At 35.9% G+C, this 14,640-nt stretch overlaps 1 protein-coding gene across 3 annotated transcripts in view; it reads left to right on the top strand.

Moving 5' to 3' along the window:
* DENND4C (DENN domain containing 4C) overlaps window positions 1-14,640 on the top strand; it is a 126,039-nt gene that overhangs the window by 25,107 nt on the left and 86,292 nt on the right. For all 3 annotated transcript variants that reach the window (XM_041761086.1, XM_041761083.1, XM_041761085.1), the window contains exon 2: window positions 10,496-10,817. In XM_041761086.1, coding sequence (XP_041617020.1) covers window positions 10,513-10,817 — 305 coding nt within the window. In that variant the 5' untranslated portion in view covers window positions 10,496-10,512. The remainder of the gene's footprint in view (window positions 1-10,495; window positions 10,818-14,640) is intronic.

The following is a 14,640-nucleotide window of genomic DNA, read 5'->3' as shown; positions in this document are numbered from 1 at the left end:
CTTTGAGTAGTGCTTTCTTCTTCTTCTTTTTTTTTTTTTTTTTAAGATTTTATTTATTTATTTATGAGAGACACAGAGAGACAGGCAGAGACACAGGTGGAGGGAGAAGCAGGCTCCCTGCAGGGAGCCTGATGCAAAACTCTTTCCCAGAAGTCTGGGATCACACCCTGAGCTGAAGGTTTACTTACACTCAACCTCTGAGCTACCCAGGTGTCCCTGCTTCTTTCTTCCTCAGTAAATTCAAGGTATATCTTGTGGGTTTTTTTTATTTTGGCACAGAGCCTAACACAGGGGTTGAACTTCCAGTTGTGAGATCAAGACCTGAGGAGGTCAAGACCTGAGCCAAGATCAAGAGTTTGACACTTAACCTACTGAGATGCTTAGGCTCCCCTATCTTGTGCTTTTCTTGCCCAACCTTGGATTTGGTCATTTCTCCAAGGAGGTCTAAAATCGTTCAGTGAGGAATGGTTTTAAGAAACAAAGATTTAGGTGCTGAGTATGTTTGTTGCTGGTGGGGTGACATTGTTTTTGGGTTTCTTTTTTAGTAGATAGGAGGAGACACTCATTTTTAACAGCTTTATTGATAAATAATTCACATATCACACAATTCATCTATTTAAAGTATAAAATTCACCGGTTTTTAGTGTAGTCACAGATTGCTCAACCATTACTACAATCAGTTTTATCACCCCCAGAAAGAAACAGCATACCCATTAAAGTCATTCCCCATTTTTCTCTATTCCCCTGATGTAGGCAGCTACCAATCTACTTTCTCTTTTTATAGATTGCCTATTTTGGACATTTTGTATAAATGGAACCATACTATATGTGGTGTTTTGTAACTGCTTTCATTTAGTGTAATGTTTTTAGGGTTTATCCATGTTTAGCATGTATCAGTACTTAATTCCTTTTTATTGCTGAAGATAGTTCATTGTATGGATGTACTACATTTTATTTACCCCTTTATCTGTTGGTGGATATTTGGGCTGTTTCCATGTTTTGTCTAGTATAAATAATATTGAGATATTTAAAATTTTTAATTTTTGGATTATTTTAGGTTTACTGAAAAGTTGGAAAGATAGTACAGAGAATTCTTGTATTCCTCTATGGTTAGCATTTTACATTACCATAGTATATTTGTCAAAGCTAAGACAACATTGTTATATTGCTCATAACTAAAATTCAGATTTTATTTTAATCTTACTAGGTTTTATGTTAATGTGCTTTTTCTGTTCTATATTCCAATTCAGGGTACCACATTACATTTAGTATTTATATATATTTTAAAATCATGAGTTCATACTGATACCTCTTATTTCATTTCAATAGACATATTCTTACTTGCCCTCGCCTGTCCTGTATTTCTCTCTTTTCTCACAGAATTCTGGCTTCCAACAATTGTTTAGTTATAGAGTACATACAGAATAATGTTTGAATTGCTGCAATCATACCACTATAAACTGTACCACTATGTCTAAAGTCTGGGTTTCTTTTTTAGTTCTTTATGTTAAATTGTTTAAGTTACTTGAATTAGTTCTTTTTTTCATTTCCCTTTAGGTGATTATATTGTTAATTTGGTACACAATTAGGTTTATTGGCTCATATTATTAATAGTGAGGTAGGTATTTAACCAGGTCAAAAAATTTTTTAATGGAATTTAGAAACTGTTCTTTTGTAGACTTAATTTAACCTTTAGAATGGATACACCCAGCTTAATGTGTTTTGTTTGAAGTTGGTAGTGTTTACAAGAAATCTGAATTAGTTGCCGATATTTTAAAACTTGGAGATTTACATAAAAATCCTGATTTCTGGCTTTCTAAAGAAGGCAAAAAAGAAATTCTGATTTTGCCAAGTCCGTTTGGCAACTATTAGATAGATCTGACTAGTAGTGGCGGCCAGTGTTGTCTAGTTCCCACGACTCTTATATTCTGCTTGACCCCTTTAGGCATTTGTGTTTACAGCCTTTCTTTACAACCCTCCTTTACAAAACTTTCAGTGGCAGGTGAAATAGTAGAGAATTACACTGCTTTGTGGTCTGAAAAAGGAACTGATTTTGTCTGAAATGACTTTTGCAATTTTGTAATTCCATGACTCAGCTAGTTTAGCTCATGTTGATAATGCTTTCTAAATGGATTCACCAAGGCACTATTTTAAATTGCTTAAATGCAGCAAATAACTTTGATAAAACTGCACTCTCATTGTGGTTTAAATGACATTCACCATTCATTCTGCATGATTTGGAACACCAAGGAACACAAGGTATTTTTGAAGCCTTAAACAAATCTTTTTGTTACAGGTGAGAGAATTGTGTAAACTACATTTAGCTTTATAGATTGAAGTTATTGACATTTTGTTGATGTTGACAGCATTCATTCATTAAAATGTTACCATTCTTTTTTTTTTTTTTTAAAGATTTTATTTATTTATTCATGAGAGACAGAGAGAGAGAGAGGCAGAGACACAGGCAGAGGGAGAAGCAGGCTTCATGCAGGGAGCCCGACGCGGGACTCGATCCTGGCTCTCCAGGATCAGGCCCTGGGCTGACAGCGGCACTAAACCGCTAAGCCACCTGGGCTGCCCAAAATGTATACCATTCTTAACAGTAGGGTGAAATGAAATTGATTTTGAAAGATTATTTTAGCAATAGTTGGAAAATGAAATTTAATTATATCTATTAGTTTTTATAAATATTTTAATGTTCTCAAAAGCTTTTGTTAATGCGGAGTAATTTTTACTAGAGATAGAGAAAGCCATTTCATAGTGATAAAGAGGGGTCAATTGATCAAAAGGGCTTAGCAATTCTAAATGTTTATGCCCTTAACAATGGAGCTTCAAAATACATGAGTCAAAAACTGATAAGAGATGAAAGGGGGAGTAGACAAATGTGCAATTATAGTCAGAGATTTTTTTAAAAAGATTTTATTTATCCATGAGAGACAGACAGAGAGAGAGGCAGAGGGAGAGAGAGAGAGGCAGAGGGAGAAGCAGGAGGCTCCATGCATGGAGCCCAACGTGGGACTCGATCCTGGGTCCCCAGGATCACGCCCTGGGCCGAAGGCAGTGCTAAACCTCTAAGCCACCCAGGCTGCCTTGACCACAGTGTAATTAAATTAGAAATTAATGACCAAAGATTCTTGGGAAATTCCCAAGTATAAAATTTGGAAACTGGAAAACATACTTTTAAGTGATCCATTGGTCAAAGAAAATACTTTAAGAAAGGGAAATTAAAAAGTGTTTTGAACTTAATGAAAAGAAAACACAACATACATAAATTTTTGGATGCCACTGAAACATTACTTGGAGACTTATAACACTAAATACCTACAATAAAGAAGAAGAAAGATCTCAAATCAGTGACCTCAGTTTCCACCTTAAGAAGCTAGAAAAAGAAGTGAATTAAATTTTGCATAAACAGAGGGAAGAAAATAATAAAGATCAAAATAGAAATCAGTGAATTATAAAACAAAATAGAGAAAATTAATGAAACCAAAAGCTGGCTCTTAGAGAAGATCAGTAAAATGATAAATTTCTAGCCAGATTGGTCAGGAAAAAAGAAGACCCAAATTAGTAATTTTGGAAATGAGAGAGTTGACGTCACTACATATTCTACAGATATTAAAAGTATAAGAAGGCGGGACACCTGGGTGACTCAGCGATTGAGTATCTGCCTTCGGCTCAGGGCGTGATCCCAGAATACCAGGGTCGAGTCCCGTATTGGGCTCCCTGCATGGAGCCTGCTTCTGCCTTGGCTTGTGTCTCTGCCTCTCTCTCTGTGTCTCTCATGAATAAATAAATAAAATCTTTAAAAAAAACAAACCCTAAAACCGGTATCTTTCATTAACATATATAAAATTTCAAATGAAATTTTAGCAAATAGAAGGGATAATATATCATGACCAAATGGGAGTTTATTTCAGGAATGCAGTATTGATTAATAACTTGAAAATTAATCACTGTAATTTACTATGTTAAAGATAGATGTTTCATGTCAGTAGCTGCAGAAAAAGTGTGTGATAAAATCTAACATCTATTCCTGATAAAAGTCTCAGGAATAGAAAGGAACGTTTTTAACTTGATAAAGGAGCATTCATGAAAAACCTATAAGTAACATCATATTTACTGATAAAGGACTGAATGTTTTCCCCATAAAATTAGCAAAATGAAGATGTCTACTCCCAACATTTCTCTTAAAAAAATTATTGATTTTTAAAAAAATAATGTCTGCTTGAACTCACGACCCTGAAATCAAGGGTCACATGCTTTACTGATTGAGCCAGCCAGCAGCCAGGTGCCCTCCTTTATTTATTTATTTTTTTTAAATAAAAGAAATGTATATTAAAACAATCTCTCTACACCAATTTTACTCTAACCCAATAAACATAAGTACAATTGTAACGCCCTTTAGACCATAGAAATATTGTTGCCATGGTAAATTGGCATATTCTTTTCAAAAGGCAAGAAGGTAGCATATAATAATATTTATACATGAGTTTATATACTCTGATCTAGAAAGCTGAATCTGGAAGTTTATCCTATAACATAACTGAAGCCCAGAACGTTCATATGGAGAGAGGCTTGTTGATACATTCTCTCTTTTTTTAATTGTGGTAAATATGCATAACATTTATCATTTTAATCATTTTTAAGTGTACACTTTAATGTCATTAAATACATTGTCAGTGTTGTATAACCATTGCCACTGCTATGCTTAAAACTTTTCCATCATCCCCAACATAAACTCTGTACCCATTTTTTTTTTAACCTTGTACCCATTAAACAATAACTCTTCATTCTCCCCTTTCCCAGCCTTTGGTTACCTCTACTTTACTTTATATGTCTCTCTGAATTTATTCAGTGTACCTCATATAGGAACCATATAATATTTGTCCTTCTGTGTCTTTTTGGCTTATTTTACTTAGCATGAGGCTTTCAGAGTTCAACCATGTTGCAGCTTTTATCTTTTTTTTTTTTTAATTTTTTTTATTTATTTATGATAGTCACAGAGAGATAGAGAGAGAGGCAGAGACACAGGCAGAGGGAGAAGCAGGCTCCATGCACCGGGAGCCCGACGTGGGATTCGATCCCGGGTCTCCAGGATCGCGCCCTGGGCCAAAGGCAGGCGCCAAACCGCTGCGCCACCCAGGGATCCCCATGTTGCAGCTTTTATCAAAATTCAATTCCTTTTTATGATTGAATAATATTCTATTGTATAGATATATCATCTTCTATTTACCCATTCATCTTTTGGATGGATATTGGGTTGTTTTTATCATTTGGTTATTGTGAATAATGCTGCTCTAATGATGCTAAGCAGCTTATTGATCATTTGTATATCCTCTTTGGTCAGCATTTCTTTTGAACACTCTACTGGATGTTCTAGCCAGTACAGTAAGACAAGAAAAATATATGAAAAGCATCTATATTGGAAAGAAATAAAATTGTCCTTATTTGTAGACACATTACTATCAATGTAGAAAATTGGTGGTACTACAAAACCAGATCTACAACCTTTAGGCAATTGTATGAAAATTGTATTGTATAAGATCAAGATATAAAATCAATTATATTTCTGTGTAGTAGCAAAGAATAATTAGAAATGGAGCTAAAAAGGAAATGGTGTTATTTTACAATAGCATTATTATGTACTTAAGCAAAATCTGATAAGATATGAAAGGTGCTGGTAAACCATAAAACATTGATGAGAGGAATTTTTACAAATCTAAATAAATGCAGAGATAAACCTTGTTTGTGGTTTTGAAGATTCAGTATTGACCTAGATTTTTTTTAAGACTTTATTTATTTATTTTTTTGAGAGGGAGAGAGTATGAGATGGGGGAGGGTCAGAGGGCGAAGCAGACTCCCTGCTGAGCAGGGAGCCTGATGTGGGGCTGGATCCTGGAACTCCAGATTTATGACCTGAGCCAAAGGCAGATGCTTAACTGACTGATCCACTCAGGTGCCCCTGATCTATAGTTTCAACACAATTCTGATTAAAATCCTAGTAGGCTTTTTTTTTTGGGGGGGGGGTAGAAATGGATAAGTGATTCTAAAATGCTTATTGAAACGCAAAGGACCTAGAATAGAATAATCAAAACAATTTTGTAAAAGAACAGATTGAAGACTAATACTTCCTGATTTTAAGATTTATTATAAAGCTACAGTAATCAAAATTATTTAGTACTGATAGATCAGTGGAATAAAGAATCCAGAGGTGAATATAAAACACGTTGAGTAGTTGGTTTTGAATAAAGGGACAGAGGCATAACAGTGGAGAAAAGTTAGGTTTTTCAACCAGTGGTGCTGGAAAAATTGGATATCTATATGTAAAAATTGGTTCTTTATTCATACCTCACGCTAGATACAAACACTAACTCCGAATTGATCATAGACCAAAATGTAGAATTTGAAATTATAAAACTTTTAGAGGAAAATACGGGAGAAAACCTTAGTGACCTTAGATTAGGCAGTGATTTCTTTTTTTTTTTTAGGCAGTGATTTCTTAAATATATCATAAGCATGACCCATAAAAGAATAGATTGGTAAATTGGACTTCATCAAGTGAAAAACTTCTGCTTTTCAAAAGGTACTATTAGAGTTAAGAAAAAAACAGTCATAGATTGGGGGAAAATATTTGTAAAGCATATATCTGAGAGATGATTTTTCTATAGAATATATAAAGAACTTTCAAAACTCCAGAGTGAGGTGCCTAGGTGACCCAGTCTGTTGAACGTTCAATTCTTGGTTTTGGCTCAGGTCATGTCAGGGTTGTGAGATTGAGCCCCATATGGAGCTCCATGCTTAGCAGAGAGTCTGCTTGTTCCTTTTCCTCCCCATCTCTGCCCCTCTTCTGCTAGCATGCAAGCTCTCTCCTTTTCTCTCTAAAATAAAAAATAAAAAATAAATCTTTAAAAAAATTTATATTTTTAAAATTTTTATTCAATTTGCCAACATATAGTATGACATCCAGTGCTAATCTCATCACATGCCCTCGTAAATGCCTATCCCCCGCCCACCTCCCCTTCTGCAACTTTTTGTTTGTTTTCTAGAGTCAGGAGTCACTTATGGTTTGTCTTCCTCTCTCATTTTTCCCACTCAGTTTTCCCCCTTCTCTTATAGTCCCTTTCAACTCTTTCTTATATTCCACATATGAGTGAAACCATATGACAATTACCTTTCTCTGATTGACTTATTTCACTTAGCATAATACCCTCCAGTTCCATCTATGTTGATGTAAATGGCAGGTATTCATCCTTTCTGATACCTAATATTCCTTTTTTTTAAAAAATATTTTATTTATTTATTTATTAGAGACACACATTGAGAGGCAGAGACACAGGCAGAAGGAGAAGCAGGCTTCATGCAGGGAGCCCGACATGGGACTTGATCCCGGGACTCTTGGATCATGCCCTGGGCTGAAGGCAGGTGCTAAATCGCTAAGCCACCCAGGGATCCCCAGTAATATTCTATTTTATATGGAATATTTATATATATATTTATACACTTATATATGGAATGTGTGTATATACATATACATATACATATATATGTATGTGTATGTATATGTATACACACACACACACACACATGCACGCACACCACATCTTCTTTATCCAGTCATCTATTGAAGGGGATCTTGGCTCCTTCCACAGTTTGGCACTTGTGGACATGCTGCCATGAACATTGGGGTGCAGGTGTCCCATTGTTTCACTACATCAGTGTCTTTGGAGTAAAGACCCAGTAGTCCAATTGCTGAATTGTACGGTAGCTCTATTTTTAACTTCCTGAGGAACCTCCACACTGTTTTTCAAAGTGGCTGCACCAGTTTGCATTCCCACCAACAGTGCACGAGGGTTCCCCTTTCTCCACATCCTTGCCAACATTTGTTGTTTCTTGTCTTGTTAATTTTAGCCATTCTCACTGGTGTAAAGTGGTATCCCTTTGTGGTTTTGGTTTGTACTGCTTGGATAACAAGTGATATGGAGCATTTTTTCATGTGCTTGTTGACCATGTGTAGGTCTTCTAATAAATAAAACCTTAAAAAACCTATAAAACAACTGAAGAATGAGTAAACAAACAGCCCAAGTAGAAAATGGGCAAAGAGGGATCCCTGGGTGGCGCAGCGGTTTGGCGCCTGCCTTTGGCCCAGGGCGCGATCCTGGAGACCCAGGATCGAATCCCACGTCGGGCTCCCGGTGTATGGAGCCTGCTTCTCCCTCTGCCTGTGTCTCTGCCTCTCTCTCTCTCTCTGTGTGACTATCATAAATAAATTTAAAAAAAAATTAAAAAAAAAAGGGCAAATATTTGAACACAGATTTAACTGAAAAAAATATACGGATCAAATAAGCACATGAAAAGATGGTTAACTTCTCTAGTCATTAGAAAGATGCAAATTAAGGGGCGCCTGGACGGCTGAGTCAGTTAAGCATCTAACTCTTGATCTCAGGGTTGTGAGTTCAAGCCTCGAGTTGGGCTCCATGCTAGTTGTGGAGCCTACTTAAAAAAAAAAAAAAGATGCAAATGAAAATGATAATTAAGTATCACTATAAGCATATTAGAGTATCTACATTTAAAAGATTGACAGTATAGAGCTTTAGAGAGGATGTGAAACAACTGGAGCCCTAATCTGATGGTAAGAATATAAAATGGTATATTCTAGGAAACTATTTGGCAGTTTTTTAGAACTAAATATATCTAGCAGGTGATCTAGTCCTTTCATCCTAAGAATTGACCTAAGGTAAATGAAAGCTTATGTCTATAAGGCTTATACACGGGTGTTTATGAGAGCTTTATTTGTATAACTCCTAACTGAAAATAACCCATATGTCTATTAATAAAGTGAATAGGTAAGCATATTGTGGTATACTCAATAATGGAATACTACTTAGCAATAGGAAGGAATGAGGGGCACCTGGCTGGCTCAGTCGTTAGAGCATGAGACTCTTCATCTCAAGGTTGTGAGCTTGAGCCCCATGTTGGGTATAGAGATTACTTAAATTTTTTTTTAAAAATATAAAAAGGGATGAACTACTGCTATAAACAGCAGCATGAATGAATCTCTAATAATTATATATGTGTAAAATTTCATAATCTAAATTATTACGAAAAAAATAGACAAAAAAGAATACATACGATTCCATGTATATCATTTCTAAAAACTATGATAGAAAGCAGATTGGAGTTTCAGTGGATATGTTTACTATCTTGATTGTGGTAATGATTTCCCAGATGTATATGTATTTATGAAAATCTATACTTTATATCTCTACATTTTATTGTATGTAAATTATACTTAAATAAGGTTGTTTTTAAAAAGTATAGAAAATCCATGGAAATATTTAAAACTTCAGAAGCTTCATTTTATTTTTAGAGGTGCTGAGTTTAGAGATGATAAAAATCTGTCTCAATGTTCATAATCACTGGGTTTCTACCATGTAGTACCTAAGTCTCTTAATATGTGTTTTATATAATTTTGTCTTCTTTGGTTATAGTATTTTATGCTTTATTTGGTATTTATATAGGAAATACATAATTACTCCTAAACTTACTTAGTTTCCATGGTGTTCCCATAAAATTTTTTTTAAACATTTTTTTTTTAAATTTATTTATTTATGATAGTCACAGAGAGAGAGAGAGAGAGGCAGAGACACAGGCAGAGGGAGAAGCAGGCTCCATGCACTGGGAGCCCGACGTGGGATTCGATCCCAGGTCTCCAGGATCGCGCCCTGGGCCAAAGGCAGGCGCCAAACTGTTGCGCCACCCAGGGATCCCCCCATAAAATTTTTTAACCAGAATGGACAGACCCCTAACTGGATTGAGAGACTAGTTTGATTTGTTTATTTCATTCATTCATTCATTCATTCATTCATTATTTTTGTCTTAGACCTTGACTTAATCATGATGAACTCAATTCATTTGTTTAAATATGAAGCTTAGGGATCCCTGGGTGGCGCAGCGGTTTGGCGCCTGCCTTTGGCCCAGGGCGCGATCCTGGAGACCCGGGATCGAATCCCACATCGGGCTCCCGGTGCATGGAGCCTGCTTCTCCCTCCGCCTGTGTCTCTGCCTCTCTCTCTCTCTGTGACTATCATAAAAAAAAATTAAAAAAAAAAATTGTGGTATAATTTAAAAAAAAAAAATAAATAAATATGAAGCTTAGCTCTAGGAATTTTGTAACCTAAAAGAGAATGATTTTTTAAGTCGTCTGAATATTGTTCATTTAAGTGCGTTTTGCTGAAAGGAAAGCACCATAGCCCACCTCTGACAGTTTGATTATTCTTACTTTACAAATGAATTGATGCTGTAAACTTGTACTTTGTAGCAGGTAAAAGCTGACAAGATGATACCAAAATAGGTTGCTTCTCCAAAAGGACAACAATGATTTTAAATCTAGCTGGGAAGTGTGCTAGTTGATCACTGTTAACTCAGGAGTATTTCAATTTTATAGTCAAGATAAAATGTTTTATTTAATTGATGTCTTTTTTTCTTCTTCTTCTAGGAAATATAATAGCAGCCATGATAGAAGACAAAGGGCCAAGAGTGACTGACTACTTTGTTGTGGCAGGTCTCACTGACACATCTACTCTTTTGGATCAAGAAATAAATCGTTTAGATACTAAGTCACCTGGGCCTAAAGCTCCAATTACAGACATTGCAGTTATTAACAAATCTGCTGGGGAAACAGTACCTGAAGGTTACACTTGTGTTGAAGCCACTCCGTCAGCTCTCCAAGCAAATTTGAACTACGGAAGTCTGAAAAGCCCAGAACTTTTCCTCTGTTATAAGAGAGCAAGAGATAAACCACCCCTTACTGACATTGGGTATGGCGACTTATTTTCTTTTGCTGAAGTGCAGGAAATAACATTTATTTAAAGTGCATGGGAATAGAAATCTGAAATCCTTTATAGTTCTATTACTCTTTGTTACTTCAGGATGAAGTGTAGTAAGATATTGCATATCTCTATCTACCCTTACTGGATTTCTTTGCATTGTACTTGAATCATTAGATCATTTCCTTTCAAAAGAATATTGAAATGAAGGCATTAAAGCCTGAAATGTGATTCCATTTCTCTTGTACTTATCAGATAAGCTTATTAATTAAACATAAAAGAACAAGAAGCTATAATAAAAGACTATATTTTTAAGGAGCTACTTATAAGTAGGCTATGTGATGAGGTTTTGTGAAGCCTTGAACTCATTAAAAAAAGGGACGTTCCTGTTTTTTTTTTTTTTTTTTTAAATTGTGCTGTGTGGTTTTTAGTCCTAGGAAGGAGGAGGTATTTACAGTTTAGAATGAATGTAGTTCTTATGAGGCATTTAGTATCTAGTCCATAGCCAGTGAAGCACATTCTTTGTAAAAGCCTTTTTTCCAAAAATGTCTACATTGATCCTCTTTTGTAAATGAAATGTGTTTTTAGAATACCTATAATTATTACATCAATAAGTATATGTGTCATGTATTATAATTACCATCAGTTAGTAAAAACATATAGGTATTTGAAAGCATCTTAGGAAGTATTTGGGATCAGCTTGTCCATTTCTGTAAAATATGGAGTTGGAATTTTGGTGGGGATTGCATTTAATCTATAGGTCAAATTAGGGAGTACTACCGACTTTATACCAATTAAGTCTTCTAACTTATGAATATGAGATATCTTTCCCTTTATTTAGGTCTTTAATTTTTTTTAATCAATGCTTTGTAGTTTTTAGTGTACAAGTCTTTCACCTCCTTGATTAATTTTATTCCTACATATTTTATTATTTTGGATTCCATTAGAAATGGGATTTTTTTCTTAATTTCCTTTATGGATTGTTCATTGCTGTTTTATACAAACACAGCTGAATTTTAATTTCATGTGTTAGTCTTATACCCTTCAACTTTGCTGCATTTGTTAACTCTACTAGCTTTCTTTCAGCCATTTGGCAGTTTCTTAAATATATAGGATCATGTCATTTGCAAATAGAGTTAGTTTTACTCCTTCCTTTGCAGTTTGTTGTATTGGTTCCTTGCTCAGTCTAGAACTTAATGTACCGTGTTGAATAGCAGTAGTGAAAACAGACATCCTTGGCTCATTCCTGGTCTTAGGTGCAAAGCTTTCAGGCTTTCACTATTGAATATGATGTTAACTGTGGGTTTTTCATAACTGTCATTTATCATATTAAGAAAGATCCCTTCTGTTTCTGATTTTATGAGAGATTTTATCCTGAAAGTGTGTTGGATTTTTTTTTTGAGTGCCTTTTCTTTGTGAATTGAGATCACGCAGGTATTTCTTTCTTTCTATTAATATGGCATATTACATTTATTTTCTTATGTTGTCTCTTTTTTTTTAAAAGATTTTATTTATTTGTTTATTCATGAGAGACACAGAGAGAGACAGGCAGAGACACAGGCAGAGGGAGAAGCAGGCTCCATGCAGGGAGCCTGACGTGGGACTGGATCCTGGGTCTCCAGGATCACGCCCTGAGCTGACGGCAGCACTAAACCGCTGAGTGGGCTGCCCTATGTTGAATCTCTTAATGTAATGACAATACCACACTGTAGAAATGATCAATTACTTAATAGCATCATCTATCCAAATTTCCCTGATTGTTCCATGAAGTTTTGTTGTTGTTTTTATGGTTGCTGGTTTTTCTGATAATAGTTGTTCAGCTATTAAGGCAGGGAGTGTGCTGCTTCCTTTGACCACCACGTGTTTTGCTTATCACCTCCTCTACTTTTGCAGTTAGAGCTCTGGTGAAATGGTCCTAAGTTCCTCATTATGTTCAAATTTCCAAAGTCAAAGGATGATTTATCCTTATCTTACTAACCTTTATGCAGCATGTGTTTAACTTCTTTAATATTGGCCACCCTATTTAGCTCTCTGATTTTCTTTCAAGTCAATACAGTTAGGATGGTGGCCATACAGCTTTATAGGATCATTAGGTACAGGAGCCAGGCTAGAAAGGGTTGAGAAATAATTGGAATTGGATTAATAGAGGCTTTTTTTTGAAAGCTTGACTTTAAGAGAAAGAGAAGATAATTATGGACCTTGCTATTCAAGATGTGGTCTTTGAACCAGTATCGTCTGTAGAGCCTGGGAACAGTTTAGAAATTCAGAATCTTAGGCACTGCCCCAAATTTCCTGAATCAGAATCGTGTTTTAACAAAATCCCCAGAAGCAATGGTTAAGAAAAACTGGGAAGTAAGGCAATACGGAGTCACAGGCTGTTTTTTAACTTTCTTCTAGAGGATAACCCTGAACATCTTTATTTGAAGGAGAGAAACCAATGGAAATGTAGGGTCAAAATATAGGAGTAAGGAGATATCTGATAGAATAAAATTATAAAATAGATTGAAGGGATAATGTCAATAGCACAGGTGACTGGATTAGCCTTTATTGGAAGGGGCTTTTCCTTTGAAAAGGGGCATTGGAGGTTAAAAAGGGGATAAACACAGACTATTGGTTGCAGAGGAGTAATTCAGGACATGCAGTGATTTTATGTTACTTCTTTTCATTTTCTCTATGAGTTTTTTTTTTTTTTTTAAGATTTTATTTACTTATTCATGAGAGACACAGAGACAGAGAGGCAGAGACACAAGCAGAGGGAGAAGCAGGCTCCATACAGGGAGCCCGATGTAGGACTGGATCCCGGAACTCCGGGATCACGCCCTGAGCCAAAGGCAGACCCTCAACCACTGAGCCACCGAGGCGTCCCTCTCTCTATGAGTTTCTTAAGAAGATAAGTAATATCCATAGAAGGATGGGTATAGGGTAAAATTTTGGTAATATCCATGTCAGTTGACAGGCATCAAGCCAGGGACTTCTGTTTCAGGCTTCAATGTTCACAGTCAGCTAGTCTCTAAAGGCCATTTTTTCATATCCTCCTCCCCAAGCCCCAATATACAGTCATAATCGAAAGGATGTGAATCTTTCCTTGCTCAGCGGGGAGCCTGCTTCTGCTTCTCCCTCTTGCTTCTCCCCCTGCTTACACACTCTCTCTCTGTCAAATAAATAAATAAAATCTTTAAAAACAAATAAATGTACAGTACATTATCTTATGTGTCAGATGTGCTTATTAAGATAAAAAATCACAAATTCATTACTTCTTCCTCCATTTATAAGATTCATTGATTTTCTTTTTTTTAAATTTTTATTTATTTGATAGAGTGAGAGAGTGTGTTCACATGCATGGGAGAGAGGGGGAGAGAGAGAGAGGCAGAGACACAGGCAAAAGGAGAAGCAGGCTCCTTGGGAGCCCAGTGCTGGATACAATTCTAGACCCTGGATCACAACCTGAGCTGAAGGCAGACGCTCAAGCACTGAGCCATGCAGGTGCCCCCTCCATTGAGATATAATTCAGATATCACAGAATTCATCCATCTCATCCATTCGTCTTTAGTAGATTCACAGATTTGTGCAGCTGTGACCACAGCTAATTTTAGAATATTTTCATCCCCCTAAAAAGAAACCCTGTATTCATCAGCAGTCACTCTCTCATGTCCCTTTCCACCCTCTAGCCCTAGGCAACTACTAATCTACTTTTTATCTCTATAGATATGCCTGTTCTGGGCATTTTATGTAAATGGATCATGTGTGGTCTTTTTTGTCATACTTCTTTCACTTAACATGATTAAAATGCTCATCACTGTTGTACCACGTTTTA

Source organism: Vulpes lagopus, chromosome 7 (genome assembly GCF_018345385.1).
Source record: "Vulpes lagopus strain Blue_001 chromosome 7, ASM1834538v1, whole genome shotgun sequence".
Taxonomy (NCBI): domain Eukaryota; kingdom Metazoa; phylum Chordata; class Mammalia; order Carnivora; family Canidae; genus Vulpes; species Vulpes lagopus.
This window is presented reverse-complemented; position numbering and strand designations above follow the sequence as displayed.